Consider the following 22,389-nt stretch of genomic DNA (forward strand, 5'->3'; position numbering starts at 1 on the left):
AATAAACATATACTAGTATATCAGTAACATCATAGTAACGTAAATCTGTTTAATGAAGGTTCATCCTCCATCAAGTCATCGAGTTCGCATCTCGGGACTGTTATTCTCTTTCAAGGGTTTGATCTTGAAGCATAAATTAGTGAGATGTTACCTCTGTATAATTTTACACAGAGTGAAAGCCAAATATATTAATTTTAAGCCCATTGTATATCACTGAACAGAAGCTAATTGGAACCTAAACGTACCGTAACCTATAACAATAAAAAAGGAGGTAAATAGCCCCAATAAGAATTGTTATGAGCTAAATGCCTGCCTTTCAAGGAGTCTTTGTAATAAAGGCTTCCTTCCTAGTCGTGCCTGTCTTTGTAGGACATCTCCCATCGCCTTCAGTCAGAACATTGTCGTTGCAAGGTCTAAAAATCTTCTACCGGTTCCACCGTGTATATCCAGTAACGCAGGAATGTGCAAATAACACAGAATGGTGCGAATCAGTGGCTAAAACGAGCACCGCGATAAGAAAATGGACCAATATTTTTTACAGTACAATGAATTAGCGCATATGGCTCTCGAGACATTATACTATAAACCTCATCAAAAATATTTTCATGTTAATTTTTCAAGATCATCCGTGAAAATGACGACCTGACTAGCGTATTGATGGCAATTTTTATTTTCGTTGATATCTTTAAATACAATTACGTACATGTTACTTTATGATTTTTATATGCCTTGTACCTGAGACATTTTCCAGTCTACTCGTGTTATATTACAGTTAATTTAGCAGATAATTGACGTAATTGTGACCATTTTTACGAGGTAACGCCGAATTCGTGAATGAAGCACTGAAGCAACGCCGGTTATCTCATAAAAAGTAGCTAAATCTTATTTTACCAGCTTCCTTCTATTGTTATACGCACTTGTAGTTTGACAAATGTCTTAGGTAGATCTATATATAATATGAAAAAATAATGTTTTAAATGTGTTAAATGTACATATTTATTTGACGAAAACACAAAAGTCACCTTCAAAACGGTAATCAGGTTGTATTTCTCACGAATGATCTAAAGAAGTAAACATACTCCTGAAAAAAATTGTAATGCTGGTTAAAGTATAATGTCGTAGCAGCCGTATGCGCTATTCGTTTCTTTAAATTTCATTTAGAATCAAATATTTTGGTTCGTATACTTACTGTGCTATTGGTTTTGGCAATAGCGTTGCACAGATTCGTTGTAACTTTTGCGTTACTTGCACATTCCTGCGTTACTGGATATGCACGGTGGGTTCCCTGTGCCTCTCAATTACGTGCATGTAAAGAGGAGAACGGGAGGTCTGTGACACTAATTACTTTAAATCATTTTAAGGACAATTAGGGACCTTTTATCGTAAAAAAACCGGAAGGGTGTTATTTCACCACAACGCATTTTCCTTTCTTATTCCCATGTACATGCTCCGTTCTTCCCCGTGTCGTAGATATCAGGATTTCTCTTATCTAATTTACATAATCAACAACTTGATTAAAATAATAAGTGTTTGTATAACAACGTTTTCAAAATTTGATTTCTTATTTGATTTCTTCTGAAAATATATGCGCCAATGGTAAATTTATTCACAGTTTTTGTCAAGATTGGACGAGAGTGATGGCCAAAATGTTTCCCTTTCATGACATGTTGGGTGGAAAAAAATCTTGACTTGAGTGCATTGTGATACTCGGTATGTTATTCAGATGCTTATTATATCACGAGTATTTAACTTAACATCTAATAAAAAAGAACCGCGCTACGAATATTTAATACCAAAACGCACTCGAAATAAAGATCTATTCAGTAAATGTACGATAAAAATTAAAATACACGGATTGTTTGAAAGAAGGAAATGTCTTATTTTTTTCGTCAAAGTCATAATCATAAAACGTAAATGTTTAATAATTATCCACATACACGTGTAAAGCTCGTAATATAATAGCATTGACAGTTCCAAATGTTGCTATTAGGCCGTTCAGGGCAATGCAAAAAATGGCCTTCGAAACAATTGCTTCAAAAGACCACAGAATTACCAAGATCAGAAGAACACTGATAATTGATATAGACAATCTATTAGCGAATCATCATGAGAAAATAATTCATGAGAGGAATGAAGTCATTAATATGAACTCTATACAAAGTGGTTGAGATACTTCTCGTGTTATTTCAGCACACCTATAAAGTTTAAACAATGCTTCTTCTGCTGAACCACTTACCCTATTGATTTGGCCCATAATTGCTCAAAGCAAGTTCTATAGTTAGCCGTCCAAATGGCCGTTGGAACTATATTTAAAACCTTTTATTAAACGCCGTCTCTGAATGAATACTATCAACTCGGACCCATTACAAATGTAAAAATGTATAATGCGGACAAACTAACGGAAGTGGGGATGACAAATATCAATCAAGTCTATTCAAATTAAATTATGCTTCATCTGCAGGATCAGATATACCCGCTGGTGTTTGATGTTTGGAATATAGCTTATAGTGTTTCACAAATGATGGTATGTGATAATTCATGTTAACATCGTGAAAGCTGCAGGTCTCTATATTCATGAAAATTTAAAGTTAAAAAACTGCTTTAAATAGTTTAAAAATTGTGAACAAATAAAGAAATTTAGCCTATGTAAGACAATTGAAATATTTTTCAATAAGAAAAATCATGTAAAATAATGTCAAATTTATGCAAAATATCCATTACTGCGCCAAATACGAGGTAAGAGGAGGTAAGACATTGTGCATATGACATGTGAATCATTGAAAGATTTTGAATATTCAGACATTTCTTTAATTTTTGATGTTGTTTCTTTTATTGTATTTTTTAAATTTTACTTTTTTTGTCAGGAATTAGATCTTGCATTAAAGTGAAAACATCAGACCCATGTTTAACGCGAAGAAAATAAATAAATGTTTTTTACAATAAATAAATCTTTGAAAAATGTGTGTATCACTATGATTTACAGTAAAATGGTAATATAAAAAGATACAATGTGGGGTTTCTAATTGTCTATAAGACGTCTGATATAAACTTATTGATTTAACTTATATGACATAAATATATTTAAAACACACGTTTGATATTCAATTTTACATTTTATTGCAATCCTTTTTAGAATAGTTCATCTCATTCAGATACTATTATAGTACGTTACATGTATTGTTGAAAAGTTGTGTAAAAAGTATATTTTTTATTAGAAGCAATTCAAGCACTCGACGCTGATTCTCTTTTTTATTGAATTTTATATATGTAACTGTTAATAAGTAAGCATTTACAAAATTAATTGGTCATGACCAATTAAATTTAGTAAATGCTTACTAATATAATAAACACAACCCAGTTTAGTTTTGAAATTATTCTTATAAAACTTTCGATTTACTAGACTGATTGAATTTAGTCGGTTTACCAAAGTAGATATGCTGTGATTCATTTGAAATACTGCAATTATATAAGTTGTTTTTCTTAGTTTATTTTTCCGGGATAAGCATTAACATTGTGATGCATTAAACTCAATTCTAGCATTAAATTCACGTTGCACGTACTCTTCATAAAATGCTTTTCATTAAAGTTTTTAAAATCAAGTGACCTTCTACACAAACACGGGTAAAAAAGAACAAACTGTACAAAAGTACTTATAAAGCATGAAGCTGTATTTATTATAGCTAACACAAATAAAAGAGGCAAAAAAGGTAGATTAGTTGACAAATTTATGAAGAAAAAGAGATAAGAAACGAATTGCTGAGTTAATGTACTATACTTATATGAAAAACTGCAACCCGCCTTTTTGTGTTTTATCGAATACATGTAAGAAGTCCTTCATCTTTACATTAATTTTTTAGGACGGAATTGCTTTCATTACTTTGTACAGTGCTTCATTCCTTTACTTCAGAAAACCCTTTAAAGAGAAAATATGATTCCGTTCATTTGATTGTCTCTCTTTGAGAATTAAGCTGTAATGAATTGGTTTTCATGTTTAAAATGATTCACTGTTCTGGAATCAAAATCACGAGAAACCCTGCATTGTTACGTTCAAGAATAAAAACACCATAATAAAAATTATTAAGCGAGAAATATTTTATGAAATACATTTAATTCCCTGTATAGTTGAAATAACAACTAAGATGAACTTTGCATAGAGAAGGTTGAATATTTCACGTATTTTAGGTTTTCCCTTCAATTGGAACAATAGAAAATCGAATCACAACGTGGTCGCGACCAAAAGTGGTCAAATCAAAATCGAAAGTGTTTGATCAAAACATCAATAGAATGTAATTCTTTATATATAGAGATTTTGAATAAAATATTGTAAGTACAAGCTAACAACTGAATAAAAACACACACCACTTTATGAGCTAACTGGCTTAAAATATATTTGTAAGAATGTATGCACTTTGTTAATGATTGATTATTCGCACGCAGGTAAAGATTAACGGAGAACAAGGTGCAATTACCCCTCTTTTTATTATCAGAAGAAGCGTTATTATTAAGGAGTATGCAAAAGAGATATGATCATAAAGGCATTCCGATTCTGCTGTGGTTCAGAAACATCAAAACAAATAAATGAGGAGGAATACATACAACATTTCATCACGAATATTTACAACATGTATGTCTATCAAAAAGGGGTTATTTTAAGTGAGTTTATATCTACTTAAAATATTAAATTGTATTTGAAGTAAATCATCATTTCTGTCATCAACATTTAGCCATTAACAATGTCAAGGAAAATTACTCACTGCACTGAATCTTATGTTTCATATAACGTTTATCTCCCTTTTATTGTGAAAACTCTAGACCGATCACCAACACAAATAATTACCTTTTCACTTTTCTTCACAATAATGTCCGCCTCATATTTTGATAAAAAAGCAATGAAGTCACTTAAATATGTCTTTTTCTTTATGTTTTAACTGCGAAAATCTCTTGCGATTGATTCCCAATGTACTTCATTCGTTCACGTTTTATATCGACAAATTGTTTAAGAAATCTATGTTTGTTTTTTATTGACGGCAGTAAATCTTGCACTAAATGGAGCTCCTGAAAAAAAAGACTTTACTTTAGCGGATAACTGTAACATTCTTTATTAGTTAACCATTCTTGGGTCCGTACTGTTACTTTTAGGAGTTAATTACATTGTATACTTTTATACAATTCGCACCGTTAAAACTAACGTACAATTTGGACATCGAAACGGAAAAATGTACATTGCGTGGTTCATACTCGTTGTATTCCAACAAAACCTTTTTGTCCGTATTTTTAGTGTCATCGGTATGATAAACATGTATACTACCAGTTCCAGATTCACAGACATAAATGAAGCCGTCCTCATCAGTTGTTATTCCTAAAGGATGCCAGATGCGAGGCGAATACTGCTATATATCTAAAGTGTCAATGTCCACTTTGTAAAATTTGTCCCGTAACCAATCTGTGACGTAAAAAGACTTTTCTGTTTTATCAACATGTAAATGGCAGGGACAGTTACAAAGATACTTTCCATTATCATCCTTATCAATTGTTTGAATACCTTGTTCAGTCAAGTTCCTTATCTGAAGTTTGCCATGATAATTAGCCGTCATGGCAATTAACAACTTTTCCTCACCAATGCACGCAATATCAGAGCAACGCATACCTGTCAGTATATAACGTTTCTTGAAAACGAGCTGTTTAGCATTTGTCAGTTTCAAAAACTGAATTATACTGCGATTCTCATCATTTTCATATGATCGCACAATGGCAATCTCCGAGTCTAAAATCTTAGTAACAGCGTCAGGGCTGCTTTTCAAAGACAGGCGATCAAATAACATTTTGCTTTTTAAATTGACTAATTTCAAACAACAATTGTTATGATCAGACATAACAAGATATTGTTCGGACAGTACACATAAATGGGATATAAAATAGTCTCTCTGATCAAAACTGTCCTTGACATTTATATCCTCAATAAAGCACGCTGTCTTTTCCCTCTCTTTGCCAAAATGTTTTTTAGCTGTAGCGATGCATCGTCCAAACTCTTTAACTCTTTTGCTCAAATCATTTGATTTCTTTTTCACTTCACATTCAAAATCATTGTCTAACTTTGATAATTCTTTTGTTAAATCTCTTAAGATTTCATTCATTTTAGTTAAATCTTCGCCCAGCCGTTTCATTTCCAGAAAAATCGTGTACCTGCAACCTTTTGGTAATTGTTTTATTGCTTCGATTTTCTCCGATAGTCTGTCGGTTTCTCTTTGCAGCAATTGAATTTTTTCTTTCGCTTTATCTAAGCTCAACATATCTTTTGTCTTTGCTGAAAGTATTTTGTCGTCTACTTTTGTAATTTCCTCGTTGAATTGTGCAAATGTTAACTCATTTGCACTTTGTATCGAAGATTTAGCTTCTGTTGCAAAAGCAGATAAACTCTCATATTTAATATCTTTTTTTCTTTTGAAATCTGAGAAACGTTTGGCAATATCATCATTGAATGTCTTACAACCTTTAAGTTCCTCTGCAACTTTAGTGTTCGTAACATAATCGGGTAAATATTTCATGTTACAAGTCTCTTTGTGTAGCTCAGGTTTACAAATACAACAAACAAATTTATTGCAAGTTGTACAAAAATATTTCAAAATCTCTTTGGTGTGTGTCTTACATGTTTCCATACATATATCTTGTGGCATGTTTTCTCCTTCCAAGGGTTTGTGAACTGGATAAAACTTCCCGTGATATTTCAAACAAGTTGTGCAAAAGTAGGTCACACATGCAGAACAGAATGCACAGGCTATTTCATGCTGTCCTTCTCTGTGACAAGCTTCGCAGTACATTTCGAAAACGTCTTCAGAGCCCTTGCTTTCTGTTTCGCAAACTGTTGTTGATTCTGCCATTGTCGCTAGGAACTCGAGCCACTTTTTTTACGAATAGCTATCTAAATTTGAAGGGAATAATACAAGTGAAGAATATTTGATGTGGCATACCAGTATATATATAACACTTACGTTCATTTATATCATACCTGGAGAATTAGCAAAAAATAGTATACGAACCACAGTTTATATACGTTTATATTGTTGTTAACCATAAATAAAAAATATCTTAAGGCGAGACTCATAGACATTAAAAACTTTCACTAACGACTAACTTGGTTTGCATACTAACATGCATGAATAATTAAAAGCTAATCTTAATAACTGATTAACATACCCTTTTCCTTTTGTCATTTTGCTATGACCTTGATGATTATTTGCAATAAGATAAACAGCATAAACTGTCATTGTGTGTAACCAGTTCCGTCTGAAGATCACAAAGGACACTGTAGTCTTTATCTAATTCTATGTCCAAATAATTTCTCAACCAACATTAAAAAGAGTCCCAAAATACCAATATTTCAAATACTTTCGAAATGTTAATCATTATAAATATATAGAACTTTATGAAATCAACCTTTCATAAAACGTCGCACAATTAACGATATTTGAAGTCTCATTGTTCTGATCACAATTAGCAAAAACGTAGGTAACTGTACCCAGCATATTATTTTGACAAGTGAACAGGTTTAAAAGTGTTTTTTTCCCCTTGTATTTGTAGTTTGATATCGTTTTCTAATAATGCATTTACATGCTCAATTATACATTCAATTCAGCTATTCAAATTTTCCCAAAATACATTGGTAGTGTTTGGTTATCTACGTAACAACTGTTGCTAGTCTCATAATCAAAAGGATAACGATCGATGAAAACGAAACGTTTCATTGTGCTATCGTAACGACCGCAGCATATGTCTGTTATTGTGACGAGTACTGAAATCGTTTTAAGATTAATTCATATCCGTCACAAAACGCATATTGAATAAGATATACCTTTTCAAAATAGTTCAGAATCAATAATGAAATGAGATATTCGTAAGGCCTAAAATAAAATATTGTTTGTTTCCCCTCCCGCTTTCTACCCACATAAATTACAGCTACCCAAAGAATTTTATCGCATAGAAAATATACACATGGAATCGGAGTCTGTCAATGAAAATCACATTTTATATATGTCACATGTTTTTGTAGATATACAAACTGGAAAAAATGTTAAATAAAATTTTGAAACTTTGATTCTAAACTTAAAACAGATGCTTAGCATTCACAATTTGTTTTGAATTCCATATAATTTTAGATAGAAAACATATTTTTGAATATTTTATTTTTCTGCTTACGTACCCTACTCAAACTTGCAAGGGTCGCGAGAGGGGAAAAAAAAAAAATAAGGATTGCCTGAAAAAATACGGTGTTGAAAGAATTTCAAGAGTGGCTTTATTATCAAAAAGCTGATCAGATATTTGAAACCTGATATCTTCATTAGATTTTTCTTATATTTAAGATTTAAGATTTGCTAATGGGCAATAATGATATATGAGTAAGAATCCTTGAGATATAGGGTTTGTGTATTTTCCATGTATTACTTACCATTACATATATATTATTAGTTATAAAGATTTTTGACAGGTTATATAGCCCTACATTAACGGTTGTTTAGAAATATAACGCGAGGCTCCAGGCGAGGATTATATTGCAAACAACCGTTTATATATGGCCATATAAACTGTCAAAATGTTTATAACGAATTTAAAAAACAGCAAGGAACTTTTTTTTAGAGAAAATGTCAGATTTCTTCATAAATTACAGCAGCCGTATATTTAAAACTTTATTGACGTCACGGTTTTTTAAATGACAATATATATTGTGACCACCTATATAGTTTGTAGGATTTTAAACATAACATATCTACTTTGTGTGCAGTCATAACATGTTTATGTTATATTAATAAAGTCACTGTGTAGCAATTGCCAAGATTTTTAATAACAAATTTGAGCACAGTATATCTTTTTAATAGCTATAATATTAACTTGACAGATGATACAGATCCAAAACCATAGTTTTGTGCATTTTCTTACCCAAATTAGACATATTCACTACTGTACAATTTTAAACAAATCCGAAATGAGATATTTTGTACTTTCGGTTTCTACAACCATCATAATAATGTTATAAACTACTTTTATTTCTATAATATTAAAATGATTTAAGTGGACTTTTACTACATATATTGGAATAAACTCAACATCTCCTAGCATTCATTTTCCACTTGTTTGCATGTTTAGTTTCTTAACGTAGGTAAGACCTTTATACATAATTTGTTTTATGTATTCTTATTCTTGTGTTCGAGGTCCTTATCCAAAGTTTGGCGTAATCTGATCAATGTCTTTCTTATATACATTTTGGACTATAAAATATGTTGAAAAATCTCACAGGACTGGTTTATTTCCATGCAGCCGATGTTTACATTGGTCAAAGTTAATACACTTTCATACTTAAGTTTTCTGATGCTGCCTCAAATCCCCGTCTCAGACAGCACGGCTTCTGTTGTGTTATTGAATCTTCAGAACAAATACTTCCATGAGGCCTATGTTTACATTGTTCAAAGTAAACCACCTTTATGTTTCATATACCTATTAATGTTTACTAAATTTTCTGTAAAAGCACCGGTTTCTGTTTTGGAATTCAATCATCTTAACAAATGGTTAGGAATAAATAAACTCAAACAAACATAATAAGAATATCAATGAAATGTTACGGTGCTAAAAATAGGTTTAGAAATTTTATATAGAGATGAATTTTAGTTTATAATGGAGGAAAAATCTAATTGTCAGGATAAAACGGCCATTGAATGCAAAGGAAAATAACCCACGAACAATGAATACTTTTGAATCAAACAAATCTTTAAAAACTCACTTTTTTACACTTAACTAAAAGTAACTTAAAGCAAAACAAGTTTACAAAATGCACTCTTGTATAAACTGTTCTTAATTAACCAAAATATATTATTATAAGAAATAATATTGAATTAAAGATTTGAACCCGTCAAACAAGTGCCAAAAATGTAATAATTATCTGAAAGTATGAAAAATAACCTAATTGATTCTGTGCTATTTAACAGATAAATCTAAATAGAAGCAAGTCCTGTTTTAAAGTTATACCACCAAGAGCGAAAATCTCATAAATATAGATGACTGTCATTTTTAAAAACAAAGAGAAAATTATTGAAATAATCTTAATTACTTCGGTAAAAAGAAACAACTTAAATTTCTTACAAATTCATCAAATATTGTTCAGTGAATAAAGATAATCAATGCAAAAGTGCCTAACATAAATTCTATAGTTCTTTAATAAACATTAGAGAGCTTTTAGAGATGTTACTTCTTTATAAATTAGCAGCAGAATTACAAAAGTCCCTGAGCTTCCTGGTTAAATGAACTTCTGTACCCAGAGGGAGCTAGCATTTACATAGTGGTGGCACTGTATGTAACAACTCATCTGATTGTTCTGCATATTACATGTACTGCTTATCAGAATTTACTCAACAAATGCTTCAGGCTTATATTTTTTACATATATATTCTAATAATAGATTATGACTCATGGAAAAGTTTAAGAAACAACATTAACATAACATTTTCTACAAAAGATAACAATAATAGCAAAGTTCTACAAAGTTATTTATAAACACATGCAAATGCTTAATCACCAACTTCTATTCCACTAAGATTAAAGGCCAGAGTAAATAGAGATAGAACCATTTTCTATATATATTGTACATAATTATATAAAATAATCCTAAGCCATGCTCAGTGTTTCTAAAAGAATGTATCAATAAGTTCTACAATCAATACTTAGTAAAATAATCAACATTAAACTAGTGAATGATAAGACTGAAATGTCCATAAAACAATACATATTCAATATCATTAAGTTTTAAGAATATTTACAAGTGCAAGGCAATCAAAAGGTGTCTTTTGAGTGAATATATATTACGTACTCAAAACATGAAATTGTATTCTTTATTTAAATATTGTTTCGATCGTCGTTGTGATCACACCATCATGTAAACATTATCAGCAGTGTGTTTAGGACATTTACTGTTTAATAATGTTATCTCTCTTTGATAATGTGAAAAGAGCCAGTGTCGATCCGTATTACACAAAATTAAAGTTTGCTCGCTTTACACCTTTTCAAGATAACGTTCACTTCACCTTACTGTATATCGTGACAGAGATTTTATTAGAGTTTTATCCGAAAAGGTCTTATTCTTCTAAATTCAATAATGTTTATATCTCTTTAACTGAATCATCGTGAATTTTAATTGTTACGTTCTACATGTTCTATATCAAATCGACAAATCATGGATAGAAGAAAATGGCAGTTTAATTTATAACATTTCTTTAACGTAAACAGCGGAAAGCTTTCCAATCCCGATCACACAAAGACAAATAAATACATTTAAATTCATGATCTACATTCGTTGAACTCGAAGTTTAGCAGTTCTAAAAATTAATGATATTGTATACCTTTAGGCGATCAGCACCGTCAAAACTAACGTACAGCTTCGACAACGAAGCAGAATAAAGTAAAGCTTGTGGGCAAAAATCGTCGAACTTCAACAAAACTTGTTTGTCCGTATTTTTAGTGTCATCGGTATGATAAACATGTATACTACCAGTTCCGGATTCACAGACATAAATGAAGCCATCCTTATCAGTCGTTATACCTAAAGGATGCCAGATGCGTGGCGAATAAGAATATCCATATGAGAAGTCAATGTCCATTTTATAAATGTTGTCATTTAACCAATCTGTGACGTAAAACTGATTTCCCATTATATCAGTATTTAAGTAATAGGGACATTGAAAGGGAGACTCTCCCTTTTCATCTATATCAAATGTGCGAATAACACGTCCACTGAAGTCCATTATCTGAAGTTTGCCATGATAATCAGCAGTCATTGCAATTACCAACTTTTCATCACCAATGTACGCAATATCAGCACAATACATTTCTGTCAATATAAAGCGCTTCATAAAAACGAGTTGTTTAGCATTTGTCAGTTTTAAAAACTGAATTATACTACGGCTCTCGTTCTTTTCGTTCTTTTCATATAACTGAACCATAGCAATTCTCGAGTCCGTAATCTTAGTAACACCCTCTGGAGTCCTTTTCAGAGCCAGCCGATCTAATAAATTCTTACTTTTTAAATTGACTAATTTCAGACAACAATTACTACGATCAGACAAGACAAGATATTGTTCGGACAGTTTACATAAGTCGCATATGCAACAGTCTTCCTCATCACAGATGTCCTTGACAATTATATCTTCGACAAAGTTCGCTGTCTTTTTTATCCCTTTGCCATGACATTCTTGAGATGTAGCGATGTTTGTTCCAAATTCTTTAACTCTTTTTAACAAATCATTTGTTTTCTTTCTCGCTTCATCCTTGAAGTCCTTGTCTATTTTTGACGAATCTTGTGTCAAATCTCCCAAGATTTGATTCATTTCAGTCAAATTTACGCTCAGCTGTTTTATTTTCATAAATAACGTGTACTTACGACTTTTTTGAAGTTGTTTTATTGTTTTAACGTTCTTTGATAATTGATCAGTTTCTTTTTGCAGCAATTCAAGCCTTTCCTTCGCTTTGTCAATGCTCAAAGTATCACTTTCCTTTTTTGTTTGTATTGTTTCTTCTAGTGTTGAAATTTCCTCTTCGAACTTCGCAAACATTAATTCCTTCTCCTTTTTAATTACAGTTCTCGTTTCTGCTGTATCAACAAAAATACTTTCATATCTTGTATCAATTTCCCCTGTGAAATCTGAAAGATGTTTAACAATACCATCCTTGTGTTTCATTAACCCTTTAAGTTCTTCCTCACATTTAGTGTCCGTAACGAAATCGGGGAGATAGCTCATGTTACACGTATCTTTGTGTAGCTCCGGTTTACAAATACAACAAACAAATTTATTGCAAGTAGTACAAAAATATTTTACAACCTCCTTTGTATGTGTCTCACATTTTTCCAAGCACAAATCTTGGGGCATTTTATTTCCTTCCAGGGTTTTATGAAAAGGATAAAACTTTCCATGGTATTTCAGACAAGTTGAACAGAAGTAGGTCACACAAGCAGAACAAAATGCACAGGCTATCTCATGTTGCCCTTCCCTATGACAAGCTTCGCAGTACATGTCAAAAACATCGTCAGAACCTTTGCTTTCTGCTTCCTGAATTGTTTTTGATTCCGCCATCGTTACCAGGAATTCATGCGTCTTTTTCTAATAAACTAAATTTTAAAGTAAAATACAGGTGAGCAATAATTGATTAGAATGAGCCAACAAGACACGTAAATATTTCTTGTGGAAAATAAATTAATTTGAAACAAAAGTGGACAGCATTAGAAAATGTAAGATTTTACTTTAAACCTTTAATTGTTATCAACGTTCATCTGACACTTCACACACTTTAAAAATCGTAAAACATTATATTGATAAATGATGTATCGTTCAACATTTTACAACTCTAACGCCGACTTAGTCAACACTTGAACAGGAGAGTTTTTCAAAAATGAGAATAGAGGGGGGGGGGGGGGTGGAGGGGCTCTTTTCACTAATAGTGCACATATTCCTCTACATTGCTGTTTGTTTTTACCCAATATTAGAGCGATTATCTGAAATTCTACTGAGCACAATTAATCAAAAACACTATACTTTTTTTCGGATATCCAAGTTTAAGTTTCGAATGTACTGAAGATAGTTTTTCTCGTTTTGGAAATAAACTTTTCCGATCAAGAAAGTAATTCATACAATCTATAGAGGATGTAGTATAGTACATTCCTTCTTCAGTTTTTGTTTGTTAATTTCAAGGTATGTTTTTGTAGTTAAAAATAAAAAGACAGAAAATCCACGGTGGTTCACCAAAACGCGAAAGTTGCTATAACAACGTCTTAGGATATAAGAGTAGATTATTAAATGTACTATAATATCGTACATGAATTTACCTTTACTTTAGAAATGTAGGTTATGTTGTAAGTATAAGTGAAATTTTAACAATAAAGACCCCTAAAGGAAGAAACCGGTAGAATTTCACGTCGTTGTATTAAGTATTTGACTTAATAAATGACACAATTTGCCTGTCTATACGATTAAGATTTTTTGAAAATAGGAGTGATTTTATTGGTCAGCAAATGATGTAGAATACTGATGAATCTTACACCATTATAAGAATCCAGCACGGACACATTCATATTTTTTTTTTTTATTTTTAAATTTAAAAAAAAAAAAATTTTTATTATTTAAAAATTTTTTTTATTTTTTTTTTAAAAAAGCGACAGAATGACGTCATTTAAGATTATTTACCTACTGTTGTATACACTATACAATATAGACTGATACTTAGTTAACTATTAGAATAATCATTGAAAAAAATAAAGATATATATACGGTGGCACAAAGGTGACATGTGTGTGTTTTTATTTATCTCGTGCGCACGAGATACTATGTCGTTGCCACGTGTTACTAAGTCGTTGCCACGACTTAGTAACTCATGGCCTCGACATAGTATCTTGTGGCCACGAGATAAATAAAAATGCACACATGTCACCTTTGTGCCACCGTATATATACAATACTTAAAGTGAATAGAATAGCAATATATGATAATCGATACGCTTGAAAAACAGCTCCCGTTTTTTCTTGTTATAATTATAATAAAAATTGATCTGAACGATTTATCTAGCATGTTAGAGGCTTACATCATGAAAGAGTAGTGCTGAATGTGAAAATAGTTGGCATAAAAGTAGTAAAAATAAAAATAGAATGAAATTTGACTTCAATATAAAATACTAAATCACTATAACTGTGCTTATTCCCAGAAAGCAACTCAGGCGAAATATGATTCAGTTAATTGGTAAATTAGTAAGTGTTGGAAAACTATATAAAAAACATCAAATATAAACAACTTTTTAGAAACAAAATACAAACCTTTATTGGTCATGATCCGATTTCAAAACTTCATAGACAGGTTTCACCAAAGGCGAACTATGTCTGTACATGTCTACTGATAAGAATATTAAATCGTAACTTGATAAAAGAAATTACCTTTACATGCTGTGATATCTTTCAATGTCGTTCATAACTATTTACACAGGATATGTACATGTCCAAATGTTGAACAGTAAAAACGTTATGTCGTTGAAGAGAACATGTCCGGTGTGGATCAGTACATTACTGATAAGGCCTTTATCTGATTAAAACCCCACATCATAACTCCGCAAAAATTCAAAGTTTGTATTTAAATTTTCTGTCGGAATTAAAAAACCATTACTGGGATAAACATAAGTCCAGTCAGTTAAATTTTCACGTGACAGATAATTTAAAAATGCAGTAAATTTATAACGAAACGAAATCAATGACATTTCATCTGATAAACTATATCAAAGGGTTTTAAAAGTAACAGCAGTTTTGTAACCGTCTAGTATGATCTTCCCACAATGCACCAGCTATTTACTGTTGCAATCGTAACTTCTCGGCTTTCTCCGGCGACTTCGTCGGGGTGTACCGATTGCTTTCGAGAAATGTTAAAGTTTATGGTTTATGATAATGTGATAAATTGTTATATAGAAGATATTTGTTAAGTTCAGTGTAAGATCGAAATATATTTCACCGAGTGAGCACCAAAAGGTATATTTCACGAGTGGCCCAGCCACGAGTGAAATATTAACTTTTGGTGTTCACAAGGTGAAATATATTTCGATCTTACACTAAACTAGATAAATTTTCATTTTTATTATATGCAAAGAAACGTTTTAAAAAGATACTAAACCTAATACTGAATGAAAAGCGCGCCAAATAATAATACAACGTGACGTGATTTACACATTATAGGTAAACATAGTGTCATTCAAAAAATTATCTGGCAGGATCAAATTCCTTGACAGATGATGCAGCTCCAAAAACATAGTAAGTGCTTTTTCTTACTCAAATTAGACATATTCAGTAATGTACAATTTTAAACAAATCCGAATAAAGACATTTTGTTTTTTCGGTTTCTACAACCAACTACTTTATATATAAATAATATTATATAATTTAGGCAGACTTTTACTCTATATATTGGAATAAACCTAGTCAACACAAATATGATAAACAAGATCAACAACGAAAGGCGGCGTTCAATGAACGCAACCCAAATATAATTTTATATCTCTCAGCAATCTCTTACTATTTGTTTGCATGTTTAGTTTCTTAGCGGAGATAAGGCCGTAATACAGAATTCGTTCTATGTATTCTTACTATTGTGTTCGAGGTCCTTATTCAAAGTATGAAGGAAGGGGCCGAAAAGATGCGATTGATACATGCTCAAATACGTCTCATCAATGTCTTTCTTATATTTATGTTTTACTTTAATAATTTATTAAAAAAGCTCACAGTACTGTTTTTTCCAGGTATTCCAAGAAGCCGATGTTTACATTGGTCAAAGTTTATACACCTTCATACTCCAGTTTTTTATGGCTCTGTTCCTCACTGGCTAAGATCACCATCTCAGGCAGCACGGCTTCTGTTGTCAGAACAAACTTCCACGAGGTCTATGTTTACATTCAACCTACATACTTAATTTTTTTTTTACCATATGTATTTAACCAAAATATATTTAGAAATAATATTAAATAAAAGATTTAAATCCGTTGAAACCAAGTGTCAAACAATCATCTGGAAGTATGAAAAATAATCTTAAATTCCATGCAGCAAGCCATGTTTCAAAGTTTTACTAACAAGTATGAAAATCTAACAGTAATAGATGGCTGCCACTTTTAAAAACAAAGAAAAGATATTAATCGATCTTAATTACCCCGGTACAAAGAAATTACTAAAATTACTTACAAATTTATCAAAAAATGGTTCAGTGAATTTACATAATCTTTAAGTTTAATTTAATGGCAAAGTGCCTAAAATAAATTCTTTAAATGATTAATAAACATTAGATGTTGCTTCTTTATAAATTAGCAGCAGAATAACAAAACTCTCGAGATGACTGGTTAAATGAACTTCTGCATCCGTGAGGGTGCTAGCATTTACATACAGGTGGCACTGTATGTAACAACACATCTGATTGGTCTGAAAATTTCTGCTTACATGAATTTACCTAACAAATGCTTTAGGCTTATAATTTCTTTGCATAACTATTCTAATAATATATTGTGATTCATGGAAAAGATTTAAAAAAAACATTAACATTTTCTACAAAAGATAACAATAACAAAGTTCTACAAAGTTATTAAAAGAATAAAAATACCACTAAGAAACTAAATATATTTATAAACATATGCGAATGCTTAATCAACAACTTATATTCCACTCAGTTTAAAGGCCAGAGTATGTGGAAGTAGAACCATTTTCTATATATATATTATACATTACTATATAAAATAATCTTAAGCCATGGTAAGCGTCTCTAAAAGAATGTTCTAAAAGTTCTACAAGGTTGCTTAATATAGTCAAACTTAGTAAAATAATCAACATAAAATAGTAAATGATAAGAATGAAATATCCATAAAACAATACATATTCACTATCATTAATTTTTTTAGAATATTTACAAGTTTTAGTCAATCAAAAAGGTGACTTTTGAATGAATATGTATTACGCACTCAAAACATAAAGTTGTATTCTTTAAATGTTGTTTCGATCATCGTTGTGATCACGTGCACACCCTCATGTAAATATTATCAGCAGTGTGTTAAGGACAGTAACTGTTTAATAATGTTATCTCCCTTTGATTCTGTGAAAAGAGCCAGTGTCGATCCGTATTTCACATACGTTTGCCCGCGTTATACCTTTTCAAGATAACTATCACTTAACCTACTGTATATGATGACATAGATTTCATAGGTGGTTTTATCCGCATAGGTCTTATTCTTAAAATAATGTGTTTATCTCTTTAATTGAATCATCACCAATTTCATCTGTTACGTTCTATATCAAATCGACACATCATGGGTAGAACAAACTGGCAGTTTAAACATTTCTTTAACGTAGACAGCGGATAACTTTCTCATCCTCGATGACACAAAGTCAAATAAATATATGTAAATTCATGATCAACATTCGTCGAACTCGAAGTTTAGCAGTTCTAAGAGTTGATAATATTGTATACCTTTAGGTGTTCAGAACCGTCGAAACTAACGTACAGCTTAGACAATGAAGCAGAAAAAAGTAAAGCTTGGGGGCTATCATCGCTGAACTGTAACAAAACTTGCTTATCCGAATTTTTAGTGTCGTCGGTATAATAAACATGTATACTATCAGTTCCAGATTCACAGACATAAATACAACAATCCTCGTCAATCGTTATCCCATAGGGATGCCAGATGCGTGGCGAATACTGATATGTACTTAATGTGTCAATGTCCACTTTGCAAAAACTGTCATTCAACCAATCACTGATGTAAACAACCTTTTCCGCCATATTAGTATTTAAATAGTAGGGACATTGAAAAAGAGACTCTCCATTTTCATCTTTATCAATTGTGTGTATAACACGACCGCTGAAGTCAACTATCTGCACTTTACCATGATAGTTAGCCGTCATTGCAATTACCAACTTGTCATTACCAATGTATGTTATATTGGTGCAAAACATTTCTGTCAATATAAAGCGCTTCATAAAAACGAGTTGTTTAGCATTTGTCAGTTTCAAAAACTGAATTATACAGCGGCTCTCATCTTTCTCATATAACCGAGCCATAGCCATCTCCGACTCTGTAATCTTAGTAACAGCTTCTGGGGCTGTTATCACAGATCGCCGATACAACAACTTCTTGCTTTTGACATCGACTAACTTCAGGCAACAATTACTTCTGTCAGACAAAACTAGATATTGATCGGTTATTAAACATAAATCGAATATAAGACAGTCTTTCTGATCCTTCTTATCCTTTACATTTAAATCCTCAACAAAGTAAGCTGCCTTACCCGTCGCTTTAGCTTGACATTCTTGAGATGTTGCAACGCATTTTCCAATCTCTTTAACTCTGTCGATCAAATCATTCAATTCCCTTTTCACTTCATCCCCAAAATGATTGTCTGTCTTTAATGAATCTTTTGTCAGATTACGCACAATTTCATTCAGTTGTGTCAAATCTCCGCTCATTTGCTTCATTTTCAGAAATGACGTGTACTTTCGACTTTTTGGGAATTGTTGTACTATTTTGATGTTCTCCGATAGTTTATCGGTTTCATTGTGCAGCACTTCAAGCATTTCTTTCGCTCGATCAATGTTCAACATATCCTTTGTCTTTGCTGTGTGTACAGTTTTCTCTAAGTTTGAGATTTCTTCCTCGAATGGTGCAAATATATCCTCTTTCTTACTTTGAATCACAGTTTTGGCTTCTGATGCACAAGAAAAAATACTCTCATATTTCACATCTATGTTCCCTTTGAAATCTGACAAACGTTTAGCAATGTTACTATTATAAGTTTTTATATCTTTCAGTTCCTCTGTCACTTTAGTATCCGTAACATAATCTGGTAAATATCTCAAGTTACAGGTATCTTTGTGGAGCTCCGGTTTACATATACAACAAACAAATTTATTGCAAGTAGTACAAAAATACTTCAAAATCTCCTGGTAATGTGTCTTACATTTTTCAATACACAAGTCTTGAGGCATGTTTACTCCTGCCAGGGGTTTATGACCTGGAAAAAACCTACCATGACATTTCAGACAAATCAAACAAAAGTAGGTCACACAAACAGAACAGAAAGCGCATGCTATCTCACGTTTCCCTTCCCTATGACAAGGTTCACAGTACATTTCAAAAACGCCTTCAGAGCCATTGACTTTTGTTTTGTGTAATGCTTTTGATTCTGCCATTGTCGCTAAGAACTCATTTGTCCTTTCTAATAATGTATCTAAAAAGGAATACAACTAAATAATCATTATTACAAATTGACAAAAAAGAAAACAAAACCGGCTTTGGTTAAAACAAACATGGACATCAAAAGAAAATAAACTTTTATCATTTTTTTACTTAAAGTAGTAATATCCACGCAAAAAGTAATTGTAAGTTGTTATAAAATATTATAGTCAACATTGTACTAATGTAATGACGAATTAGTCAAAGCTTAAATAACCGGACGTCTTTTCCAAATGGATAATTAGGAGATACTGCTTTTCTCTTTCCTGATAATCAAATGCTTTTAAAATTTTCCCCCGATCTGATAAAGAAACGCAAACATTATATATTAATTTTTGGGCTATGGGATTCACAAAATGCAAGAACAGTACATGATCAGATAACTTTTAAACAATTATCTTATAAGAAAAGCAAAATACATGTTTTACAGATATCCGAGCATAACGTGTAAGGATATTGACCTTTGGGAAATACACTTTCTTTGACAACAAGAATCCAAAAACATAAGGAAGGGGTTTTTCAAAATTTTCTTAATTAAGATTTACTTTTAAATTTTACCAAAAACATATTAAAAGGCCAAAGTATTTTTTTCTACAGTTTTTTTTTCAATATTCGAGTTAAGTTTTCAATTTAAACAGTTTAAAAGTTTTAAAAAAGGGAACAGTGCATAAAGTTATCTAACAAAAAAAATTTCAGAAAGATTTTTTCTATAAAGTCATAGGGAATAAATTTTACTTCATGTTCACCCTTTGGGCTCTCCCTATTTTGTTTTTCCCCAGAACCACATAACCCGTTTCGTGTCTTTTTAACTGCCCATATATTATATTAAATTTCTTGTTGTTTTGGGGTTATTTTAAATTATAACCAAATTATACCCCCGCCTTAGTTGTTCATTGCTTTAATTTTTGAGTAAAAACTGCAAAATTTTACAACCCAAAAAATTTCCCCAATCATATTCAACAATTTGATAAAAATATCATATACATATACAATTTTTTTTTACACAAACTGACCTTTTAAAAAGTTTAAAATTTGATAGTAAACTTCCTAAAAATTTTTGAAGAAGAAGCTTTCCCTTTATAAAGCATATCCCCGTCAAAAATGAACAGGAAAAAGAAAATTTAAAAAAATTCTTGTTTTTGTCTATGGAACACATTTACGCAATATAATTTTCATTTAAAATATAAAATGAAATAGAAATTTTACTCAAAGTTTTATATTACAAATATTCATAAGGACATTCAATTAATAATAAATTTCACTGAACAAAAATTTGTCATACAAGATATCGATTAAGAATAATTTCACATTTCATAGTTGGCATTTAAGCATCCAATTTGCGTCGACGCAAAAGCACCAGATCATTGAGAACTCGTAATAAACAAAATATATTAAATAGTTATGTTTTATCTGTAACAAGGTGTTTTAAAAAAATATAAATTACCCATTGTATAGAATATTTGCTTGTTCAAGAAAAAATATTTCCAAAACTAGATAAACTTAAAAATAGCGATTATTTCTTAAAAGCCTTCAACTTTATGCTCGGATACCTCAGAAATGAGTGTGTTTTAATTATTTGTGTATGGTAAATTTCTGTAAGATGTCATTGAAAATAACATTAAAGCAATCTATGTCCTAGATGTCTGCCTTGAAACCCGTAGACCATGGTGTCAATTAAGTAAGCGTCTCTTTTCCCGATCGGGATGGGGCTTTGTTTGTGGTGTGTATTTGTTGTGCTTTTGTTTTTGTTGTTGTTGTTGTTGTTGTAGTTGTTGTTGCTGTTTTTAATGCGGACAGTGACAATGGTATCCCTTGCAGAAAAGATACCCGATTATTAAAATGAATTTTGGTATTCAGTCCGATTTGCATCACATTCTTTAAAAAAAACCTATTGTCATATAACTGTATTATCTAAATATATGAATCCATTTGAAAAACTTCAAATTCATTTACTCAGAGCGTCATATATGTAACAAGCATGTTGTATATAGACATGAGTTATTGAAATAATTGAAATCTTATTAATGAGAAAATAAACTACCATTTCATTTCGTTATCTAAGTATGTCGTTCTACACATGTAGCGTATACGTGGAAAAGCAGAAACTTCTCGTGTATAACCTGGCCCGTATGAATATCCTACAAGAAAAGCATTGATGCAAAGCATCAAAGGGCGTCCAAGCAAGAAATGCAGCAAGTGAAGATGAACTAGTACACATATGATGACAAGATATTCTTATAAACTACCAGAAATGTATACCACTTATGAATGAGCGGACGAAAGACATTGTTCATTATGAACTTTGATTGGCATGCTAGAGATTAGAATATTACTTGTTATTTCTTTATGATCGTGGTTATTAATAGCAACGGATATACATGTATGCAATCATTTATAATCCATATGTGTAACGCATGATCAACACGTACCACACATTTGTCCCTTATTATGTGCATGTTATCGCTATTAGCAAAGACCCCCTTAAGGTATCTGTTCACACTTTAAGTTAGTAAAAATATGACACTGTTATATTACCATGTTGATCATGTTGAGCATAATTGTTTATTATACAATAATTGTAATATCTATTAATTTTAATTAAAAAAAATACAAATT

At 31.4% G+C, this 22,389-nt stretch overlaps 3 protein-coding genes across 4 annotated transcripts; all 3 read right to left on the reverse strand.

Moving 5' to 3' along the window:
* Nucleotides 1-3,484: 3,484 nt before the first annotated feature.
* LOC132717599 (uncharacterized) lies at nucleotides 3,485-7,886 on the reverse strand. Its single transcript, XM_060701090.1, has 2 exons — nucleotides 7,195-7,886; nucleotides 3,485-6,919 (listed from the first exon to the last, which is right to left on the reverse strand). The coding sequence occupies exon 2, from the start codon at nucleotides 6,876-6,878 to the stop codon at nucleotides 5,391-5,393; it is 1,488 nt and encodes a 495-aa protein (XP_060557073.1). The 5' UTR covers nucleotides 6,879-6,919; nucleotides 7,195-7,886; the 3' UTR covers nucleotides 3,485-5,390.
* Nucleotides 7,887-8,756: 870 nt separating this feature from the next.
* On the reverse strand, nucleotides 8,757-15,152 carry LOC132717615 (uncharacterized). 2 transcript variants are annotated; one of them, XM_060701111.1, is made up of 2 exons: nucleotides 14,957-15,152; nucleotides 8,757-13,144 (listed from the first exon to the last, which is right to left on the reverse strand). In XM_060701111.1, exon 2 carries the CDS (start codon nucleotides 13,107-13,109, stop codon nucleotides 11,358-11,360), a length of 1,752 nt encoding a protein of 583 aa, XP_060557094.1. In that variant the 5' UTR covers nucleotides 13,110-13,144; nucleotides 14,957-15,152; the 3' UTR covers nucleotides 8,757-11,357. The 2 variants fall into 2 exon arrangements, with proteins under 2 accessions (XP_060557094.1, XP_060557093.1); XM_060701110.1 differs by having other exon boundaries at nucleotides 14,840-15,152.
* Nucleotides 15,153-17,151: 1,999 nt separating this feature from the next.
* LOC132717616 (uncharacterized) lies at nucleotides 17,152-21,917 on the reverse strand. Its single transcript, XM_060701112.1, has 2 exons — nucleotides 21,815-21,917; nucleotides 17,152-19,768 (listed from the first exon to the last, which is right to left on the reverse strand). Exon 2 carries the CDS (start codon nucleotides 19,728-19,730, stop codon nucleotides 17,988-17,990), a length of 1,743 nt encoding a protein of 580 aa, XP_060557095.1. The 5' UTR covers nucleotides 19,731-19,768; nucleotides 21,815-21,917; the 3' UTR covers nucleotides 17,152-17,987.
* Nucleotides 21,918-22,389: the final 472 nt, after the last annotated feature.

This window comes from Ruditapes philippinarum, unplaced genomic scaffold (assembly GCF_026571515.1).
Source record: "Ruditapes philippinarum isolate M1 unplaced genomic scaffold, ASM2657151v2 ctg3385_1_1_1_1, whole genome shotgun sequence".
Taxonomy (NCBI): domain Eukaryota; kingdom Metazoa; phylum Mollusca; class Bivalvia; order Venerida; family Veneridae; genus Ruditapes; species Ruditapes philippinarum.